The 9,717-nt window shown below is 39.6% G+C and overlaps 1 protein-coding gene and 1 long non-coding RNA gene across 2 annotated transcripts; one reads left to right on the top strand and one right to left on the bottom strand.

The window, feature by feature from the left end:
• Window positions 1-1,625: 1,625 nt before the first annotated feature.
• Window positions 1,626-4,247, top strand: LOC112203910. Its single transcript, XM_024344809.1, has one exon. It carries the CDS (start codon window positions 1,626-1,628, stop codon window positions 4,245-4,247), a length of 2,622 nt encoding a protein of 873 aa, XP_024200577.1.
• A 3,358-nt stretch (window positions 4,248-7,605) lies between these two features.
• Window positions 7,606-8,639, bottom strand: LOC121049126. Its single transcript, XR_005799431.1, has 3 exons — window positions 8,374-8,639; window positions 8,197-8,283; window positions 7,606-7,696 (listed from the first exon to the last, which is right to left on the bottom strand). It is a non-coding gene; the product is annotated as an uncharacterized LOC121049126 (long non-coding RNA).
• Between the last annotated feature and the right edge of the window lie 1,078 nt (window positions 8,640-9,717).

Below are 9,717 nucleotides of genomic sequence, written 5' to 3' on the forward strand. Positions count from 1 at the left end.
CAAGACTACAACACTGACTCGAAAGAGTGTGAACTCAATAGATTGAAACTTGCACGAAATAAAGTAGGTTGAACTCACACACTACAACAAAACCTAGGCTTAGTTTGGGATTGCTGTGCTGTGAGAGGAAACACTTTCGAACTTGCTGTGAGAGGAAGCACTTCCGAACTTGCTGTGAGAAGAAGCAGCTGAGGTGTTTGGTAAACTGTTTTGAAAAGTGCTGTGAGAACGAAAAGCAATTTCTAAGTGTTTGGTAAGTTGCAAGGCAAAAGTGTTTTGGCCATGAATAATTACCAAAATGGGCATACATAGTAAGATATGCTACTAAAATACATAATTTTGTTTTTTGATTATGTAACCATATCAAATGAAAAAATTTCTCATGTATTATTCTTCTACCCTTGGTTGGACCGAATAAATTAAACCCTTCAATATGCATATTATGTTTTACTATTACAAAAAATAAATATAGAATATTTGGATTAATTTCCCGACCATAGTTCAACGGGAACAATTACACAAAATAAATTAAAGTCACTTGAAATTTGCAACTAAATGAAACTAGTAGATGCATTCATTAAACTTTGTGCAATTGCATTTCTTAACACCTCTATTTCTTGTCTTCCCGGACCACTACTAGAATTATGCCCTCAATATCCGCCAAAAACCGATGAGAAAAAGAATCCTGACCTATGGTTATTACAAAACCATATGGAACCATCAACTTCAATTCCTATATACTTTCAATGTAAGATGGTTATTACAAAACCATGAATTAGAATGTACCTCCAATTTTCTATGCAACATTGCAACTAAACCATTGAGACCTAAAAGAGCTCAATGAATTGTACTCTGAGGTATCAAAATTCATGGTCTATGTAGTTACAGGATTCCCTCATGGTATCGTAAAACATAACTTTAAAAAGCAAACGGACTGGAAATACAGTTTTGCTTATTTATTGATATAGATGTTGAAACAAACTGTAAAGGAACAATGTTACACAGTTTGCTTAGGCTATCATATTCCATCTTTCATGATAGTTTTAAAATTGAAGACGCTAATCTAAATTTTGGATTGCGTTTTACATGTAAAGTTGATGGAGGATCTACATGGCAGAGGCCATTGAAAGTCTATAAGAGACGTGGCAAAGAAGGTTCCAAGGCTCAAGCCTTGATCTGGCACTCAGTAGGTGATGATGTGTCAACATGGGAACTTGACTGATTTGGGGTCAGCAAGTATTTGGAAAGTTTTGGAAAGTTTTATGATTTCTTTTCTTATTAGGATTCGTTTTATTCTTAGGAGATATTTTTAGGGAATCTTCTTATGCCTAGGGATGTTAGGATTACTTGGTCCTAATTGTTCAAGGGTTATTTTAGCTTCTCTATATATTGAAGCCTTTGTAGTCTTTTATTTTCAGATTAAGATTAATAAAACTGACAGCGTTTGCTATCCTTGGTTGTGTGACTCAACCCCTTCCTAGGTGTGACTCCTAGAACCTACTGGTGTGATTCCAGTAGTTACCTTTCTGTTTTTAGCCTACTGCAGATTATCTCTACAGCAACCTCAGTTCTACAGTTTACGTATTGGTCCTGCATCATTTTGGCATCAGAGCCAGGTTGATCCAATGGCTACACGATCAGGGAGAAACTTCAGAGGGCGTCTGATTGACAACCAGCGAGATGGTTTGTTACTAAAGATTGTTGAGCAACTTGAATCGATGGACACTCGGAGTGAATCAATGGACACTCGGATCAGAAAGTTAGAAGATCGTGGGAAAGCTTCCGCAACTGATAAGGCAGATGAAGAAGAAGATACTATAGTTGAGGAAACCAACACTGATGACAAAGAAGAGCAGGCCCAGAACAAGCAATCTTTTGGGGATTGGGTCAAAGAATACCTTGAGTTTAGTAGTGTGCCTGACAAAGTGGATACTGCTGGAGATATTACCAAGAAAGTTAAGGTTGAAGTGCCCGATTTCGAGGGGAAAACTGACCCTATTGTGTTTTCAGATTGGCTTGCTAGAATCGAGGAGTACTTTGATTGGTATGACATGGATGATGAACGGCGAGTGAGGTTTGCTAAGATGAAACTGGTACTCTTGGCAAAAGTATGGTGGGCTGGTGTTGAAGGTGATACTATGAGATTGGGACAACCACCAATCAGCTCTTGGCAAGAGATGAAGGCCAAGTTGCGTGAGAAATACATGCCACCTAATTATCTTGACAAACTGTGCGATAAGCTCATTGCTCTCAAGCAAGGCAGCATGTCAGTATCTGAGTATATGCAAAAGTTTGACGAGTTAAAGACAAGGAGTCAGATTGTAGAAGACTCTAGACAAACTCTTGCAAGGTTCAAGGCTGGTTTGAGACCTGACATAAAGATGGAGATGATTCGACAACCAGTGTACAGCGTAGAACATGCTTTCCAAGTTGCTTTGGACTTGGAAGAATATTTGGGTTACACCACAGTGAGGAAATCTGGGAGTCAGGGTAATGACACAGCTCAAAGAAAATATTTTGAGGCTGCTGTTAAGACAAGGACAGGAAACCCATCATCCAATCGAGCACCAGATTCTAAACCCTCTTCTTCAAAGGCCATTGAATCAAGGGTTTGCTTCAAGTGTGGGCAACCAGGTCACATGGGATATCAATGTCCAAAGAAGAATCTGCATATTGGAATAGAGCAAGAGGCAGAACCAGAGCATGAGGCGGGAAACGATGACTTCGACTATGGGGAATACGATGCAGATGATCTCGAGGAAGAAGACCATGACACTTCCCTTTCCTCTGTCGTGAGACGTGTGCTAGCAGCTCCTAAAACGGGGGGAGAAGACTGGAGTCGAACAGCTATTTTTCAAATGTTAGTTCGTTGTGGGGATAAAGCTCAGAAGCTAATTATTGATGGCGGTAGTTGTATGAATGTTGTCTCAAGCTCAACGGTTGAACGCCTTAAACTTCAAGCACAACCACATCCACAACCATACAAGGTAGCTTGGATTGATAGCACCCAAATTCCAGTAACTCAACAGTGCCTTGTTTCGCTTTCTTGTGGTGACTACACTGATTCTATTTGGTGTGATGTGGTCCCCATGAAGGTAGCTCACATTCTTCTGGGAAGGCCATGGCTGTTTGACCGGGATGTGAACCATAATGGTAAAGAAAATACATATTCTTTCCTGTTCAACAAGAAAAAGGTGGTCTTGAAGCCAATGCAAGCTGCTGAAATGGCAAAGTACAAGGGAAAGGCATCTAAAGGCGTAGGGAGTAACAAGAAATCTCTTCATATTCTCACAAAGAAGAAATTTCAAGTAGAGAGTGAAGAAGCTGGGGTCATATATGCCGTAGTGGCAAAAGAAACTGTGGGAATCACCGCTGTCCCTAATTCTCCAGTTTGCCCAGAAAATCCGGAGTTAACCGAATTATTATCCAGTTTTTCAGATTTGGCTCCAGAGGAGTTGCCTGACGAGCTTCCCCCTATGCGTTCTATTCAGCATGCCATAGATTTCATTCCAGGCTCACAATTGCCTCATCTTCCAGCCTATCGCATGAACCCGAGTGAACATGCCGAACTCAAAAGGCAAGTAGATGAATTATTATCTAAGGGTTTTATTCGTGACAGTCTCAGTCCCTGCGCTGTTCCAGCTTTGTTAACACCTAAGAAGGATGGTAGTTGGCGCATGTGTATTAATAGTCGCGCTATCAACAAGATTACTATTAAGTATCGATTTCCTATTCCGCGGCTCGATGACATGTTGGATATGATGGCTGGTTCAAGTCAGTTTTCGAAACTCGACCTAAAAGGCGGCTACCACCAGATACGGATTAGGCCTGGAGATGAATGGAAGACTGCGTTCAAGACAAGGGATGGGTTGTATGAGTGGTTAGTGATGCCATTTGGTCTCTCCAACGCACCTAGTACGTTTATGCGGTTTATGAATCAGGTATTACAACCCTTCATTGGTCGGTTCTTGGTTGTCTACTTTGACGATATCTTAATATATAGCAGAACAAGGGAGGAGCACCTCAATCACTTGGGGCAAGTTCTTAGGGTTCTTTGTCAAGAGAAGTTGTATCTAAACCTGAAGAAGTGTTCTTTCATGAAGCCAAGTGTTGTATTTCTGGGATTTATTATCTCCTCTGCAGGTGTTGAGGTCGACCCAATTAAGGTTAAAGCAATTGTGGAGTGGCCAGTTCCTAAAACTTTGCAAGAGACTCGAAGTTTTCACGGTTTAGCAACGTTCTACTGACGCTTCATAAGGAATTTCAGTATGGTAATGGCACCTATTACTAATTGCATGAAGGCTGGTCAGTTTCAATGGGACAAAGCAGCATCTCTAGCATTTGAGGCTATCAAGAGGAAAATGATTAAAGCTCCAGTCCTAAGCCTTCCAGACTTTACAAAAGTATTTGAGGTCACTTGTGATGCGTCTCATGTAGGAATTGGAGGTGTATTAAGTCAAGAAGGGCATCCTGTTGCGTTCTTCAGTGAAAAATTGAATGAAGCTAAAAAGAGATACTCCACCTACGACAAAGAATTTTATGCAGTAATCCAAGCACTTAGGTATTGGCGATACTACCTCATACCAAAAGAGTTTGTTTTATTCTCTGATCATGAGGCACTTAAGTATATCAACTCCCAAAAGAAGCTCAGTCACCGACATGGCAAGTGGGTCTCCTTTCTACAAGAGTATTCTTTTGTTATCAGGCATAAATCTGGAGCTGAAAATAAGGCTGCTGATGCACTCAGTCGAGTGACTTACCTTTTAGCCTCTACAGCTATTCAGGTCGTGGGGTTTGAATCGTTCAAAAGGGAATACTCAGTGTGCAAGGATTTCAGCAGCATATATGCTGACTTCGTGGCAGGGAAGGGCAGGCAATATACTGATTTTTCTCTACATGATGGGTATTTATTCAAAGGTACAAAGTTGTGCTTGCCCGACACATCTGTTCGTGAACAAGTGATCTGGGAACTGCATGGTGGTGGTGCGGCTAGTCATTTTGGCAGAGACAAGTCAATTGCCATAGTAGAAGACCGATTCTATTGGCCCAGCTTAAAACGGGATGTTGCCAAGGTTATTTCTCAGTGCAGGACCTGCCAAGTTTGTAAAGGTAGGAAGAAGAATGCTGGGTTGTATACTCCGTTACCAGTACCGCATGAACCATGGCAAGACTTGAGTATGGACTTTGTACTTGGATTACCAAGAACAATCCGAAGCAACGACTCCATTTTTGTCATCGTTGATCGTTTCTCCAAAATGGCTCACTTTGTTCCTTGTTCCAAGACTTCCGATGCGGTACACATTGCTAAGCTTTTCTTTCAAGAAGTTGTACGACTTCATGGGTTGCCTAAAACTATTGTTTCAGACCGCGACGTGAAGTTTACCAGCTATTTCTGGCGTACCCTATGGAAATTACTTAATACGAAGTTGCAGTTTTCCTCAGCTTTCCACCCACAAACTGACGGGCAAACAGAGGTTGTTAACCGAAGTCTGGGCGAATTGCTCCGCTGTTTAGTTCGTGATCATGGAATAAGTTGGGACCAGGTTCTCCCTATGGCTGAATTTGCCTATAACAGTTCTAAAAATCGATCCACTGGCCGTAGCCCCTTTGAGATAGTGACTGGACTACTTCCTAGAAAGCCACTTGATTTGATTCCTTTGCCACTTGAGGCACGTCCTAGTGCTGAAGCTGAGTCTTTTAGTAGTCATATTCGCAACATTCATGATGACGTTAGGCGCAAAATTGCCTTGAGCAATGAAGGCTACAAGGCACACGCTGATTTAAGGAGGAGGCTTGTTGTGTTGAATGAAGGTGACATGGTCTTGGTCAGGATCAAGCCTGAAAGATATACTCCTGGCATTTCTAAGAAACTTCATCCTAGAACTGCTGGTCCATACAAAGTTTTGAAAAAAATCAGTGATAATGCCTATGTCCTTGATTTACCTGAAGATATGGGCATCAGTAATGTTTTTAATGTTGCGGACCTCACCTTGTACCCTGGTCACACTAACGATACAGATGCCACACCCATTGTTCAGTATCCACGAGCACCCTGCTCGAGGGAGACCATAGAGGATATTGTTGATCATCAGATTGTATCCACCAGAAATGGTGGATATCAAAAGTATCTCATCAAATGGCAGCATCGTCCGCTTTCTGATTGTACTTGGCTTACTGATGCAGAGCTGCAGCATTTAGACCCTGATCTGTACGACCGATTTCATGCTTTTAACTCGCCGGGGTCGAGTTTTTTCAAGCCAGGGGGAGATGATGGAGGATCTACATGGCAGAGGCCATTGAAAGTCTATAAGAGACATGGCAAAGAAGGTTCCAAGGCTCAAGCCTTGATCTGGCACTCAGTAGGTGATGATGTGTCAACATGGGAACTTGACTGATTTGGGGTCAGCAAGTATTTGGAAAGTTTTGGAAAGTTTTATGATTTCTTTTCTTATTAGGATTCGTTTTATTCTTAGGAGATATTTTTAGGGAATCTTCTTATGCCTAGGGATGTTAGGATTACTTGGTCCTAATTGTTCAAGGGTTGTTTTAGCTTCTCTATATATTGAAGCCTTTGTAGTCTTTTATTTTCAGATTAAGATTAATAAAACTGACAGCGTTTGCTATCCTTGGTTGTGTGACTCAACCCCTTCCTAGGTGTGACTCCTAGAACCTACTGGTGTGATTCCAGTAGTTACCTTTCTGTTTTTAGCCTACTGCAGATTATCTCTACAGCAACCTTAGTTCTACAGTTTACGTATTGGTCCTGCATCAAAAGTGGCTGCTGCATTTCATGATATGGGCAGATTAGTAGTTGACTCTGGCTTTTTCTTCATTTGCTTTGAAGGACGGCTGCATAGAACCATGCATCTTCAAGCACAAATCTGGTTATTTTAGCTCTGCAAAATACTAGCTTGTCCTAAAATGTAAAGCAAGGTATACACAGTGTTGATATATTTAGGAATATGAATAGATTGTTGAGAAAGAAAAAAAAAATTAAATGCTGCAAACAGGCACAAAATGCAACTATTTCTATTGTACTTTAGAATACACGCACCATGTGCATAAGCCAAGCTGAATTGGTTTAAACTATATAGAGGTTAATCAAGAGAACTTATTATAATAACTTATTATTTCTATTTAATATTGCAGCAAGGTAATATTGACAGATATTTTCTTTTCTCCAAGTTTAATATCTCTCTATACAAAGGCATTGGAAGTTTGAAACAGAAGGTATTACCGACTAATTAGATAAGTTTACTGAACTCCTATGCCAATTGTCCTGTATGTGAGACTTTTACTGTGTAACCGGCACAATGTTATCATCATCTATCATGACCAGATCAAAATTAATTGATCAAGAACTATTGCAGGCAATAGGCATTAACAAATGAACATGAAAATCATGAAAACCAATAAAAGCTAACTAACCATAGCAGCACAAAATGCAAATGCTGGGCAACTAAAAAAGGGCTTCTGTCCAAAAAAAAAATACATAGCATTTTAGAACACTTTGGAACAATGGTCCTAACTATTAATAAAGGAAATGGAGATGTTCGACAACAAAAAAGGCCAGAAGTGTGGTAGAGGTTAACCATTAATCCTGACCTTTGTTCGTGAAGTTCCTCAGCTAGGGGATCTAGTGGTCTCTTCCTTTACAACTCCAACAACTCTTCCTTTATTTTCTGCAGTTCCTGAACTGAAATTCACAAAAGAATCACAAAACTAGTATTTTTATAATAATAATAATAACCCAAATAATGTAAAGACATTAGCTTTATATCATAATTAGCTTGCTCATGTTTTAGAAACACATGAAATTAGAACTATTCCACATCCACTATTGAAAAGACATTGAATATAAGGATCCCAATTCAGCGAGTTCTGTTACAGAGATATGAAGATGATTTTCATGAGAAATTCTTTGCTGCATATTGATGAATATAAAGATAGTAGAATATAGCAACATGCATTGTTAATCAATCTAAAGAATAGGAAATTTCAAATCAATTCGCAAGCAATTTTTTTTAACATTGCTGAGAACTAAACTACAACATAATTATCAGAATAATCTTGCCTACACTAACCAATTCACTTATCATCTGGTTATGCTTTATTTGTTTGCAGTTGTCAAACTAAACTACAACGTAATTATAAACATGCAAAGACGGCACCATTAGGAAGAAGCAAGGAGCATACCAGAGGCAGTAGCTCCGCAAACTCCCCATACCAATGGAGGCTAAGTAACAGGCTTGGTCAGCTGAAGACGAATCTTCCTTTGGTCAGCTGAAGACAAATACAGGAACCATAAGAAATCCCAGAAAGAAGTTCAATCAGAAAATTGAGACAAAAACAACATCAGATTCCCATAAACACCAACAGATCAAAGAAAACCCAGAGAGCTTTTCGTCTCCTTCTTCTTATTCTTCTTTCTCTTATTTCCTGTTCTCTTCTCTCTCTTTCTTTTTTACTCTCACATCCTCTTTGTTGGGGGAACAACAAAACCCATAAGAACAACCAAAATCCAACAAAACCCATCATCCAAATTCATAATAAAAACTGAGGACGAAGAACAAAAATTTGGCGAAGAATAAATCCGAGCATAAAAGGAATTACCTGCAAATCGGTTGCACCAGAGGAGTTGATGTTGCTAAGAGTCCTCAGATAAGGATAAAACAGCGGTTGTGCAGTTCTCAGAGAGCGGCTAATCAGAGGAACACAGTTGAGAACATGGAGGACAAAAGGAATAGCGTAGCAGGAAGGTGGAATCGATGCGGAGGAAGGCGGTGACAATCCACCAATTGAATGAGGTCACCAACGACGAGCAGAAGAAGAAGGCGATCTGAGAGAAGACTAGGGAGAACCAAACACCGAAGAAGAGGAAGGAGGAGATGTGGAATGGCAGTGACGGCAAAGAGGAAGGAGGAGATGTGGAATGAGACATATGCCGCGATGGGTTTTCAGAAAAGGAGGAGGACAGAATTGGCCGTTCTCCAAATTTTCATTAAACTCTACTGTTCATGCTCCGTGTTTTCCCAAAGCAGGTCTTCTAAAGCTACAAATTGTAGCTTCCTAAATTCAGCTTTACGGAGAAGCAATTTCAGCCAAATGCAGCTTTTAGATATTTTACCAAACACTATGTTCTTGGCCCCAAAACAAAAGCAAGCCCAAAAGCACCTCAGGAATCAATCCCAAACTAATCCCTAGTATTGATAGCACTTTGTTATAGCGTTTTTTCTCAAAATGATATAAATGGTTAATTTTGGAAATCTGTAGAAGTTACCGTTGCTATAATAGATATTGAAACGCCATTATTATATCTCTTGTTTATCTTATTAGATCTCTTGTTTGTTTTTCTTTACTATTGAATTTCATAGTTATTGATTGTAGGAATAGGGTGGAGATGTTATACAGAGAAGTCTGGCATTAGTATCAACCCTGAAACCATCGATATCTGGACTTTGCCTTATTATTTTTATTTACATAAGAAGACCAAGATCTTCAAAAAAAAAAAAAAAAGAAGAAGAAGACCAAGATTCACATTAGTGCCTTGTTATCACTGAACGTTGTATACAAATCTTAATGAGTTTAATTGTTCTGTTTTTTTTCTGTTTATTTGGTCAATTGCAGATTTAGAGTGGAAGTTAGTTTGTTCTGTTTGGTTCAACTCCGAAAAGAAAATAATCAGGTATACATTCTCTTTTTTTTTTTTTTTTGTTC

This window comes from Rosa chinensis, chromosome 5, assembly GCF_002994745.2.
Source record: "Rosa chinensis cultivar Old Blush chromosome 5, RchiOBHm-V2, whole genome shotgun sequence".
Classification (NCBI taxonomy): Eukaryota; Viridiplantae; Streptophyta; class Magnoliopsida; order Rosales; family Rosaceae; genus Rosa; species Rosa chinensis.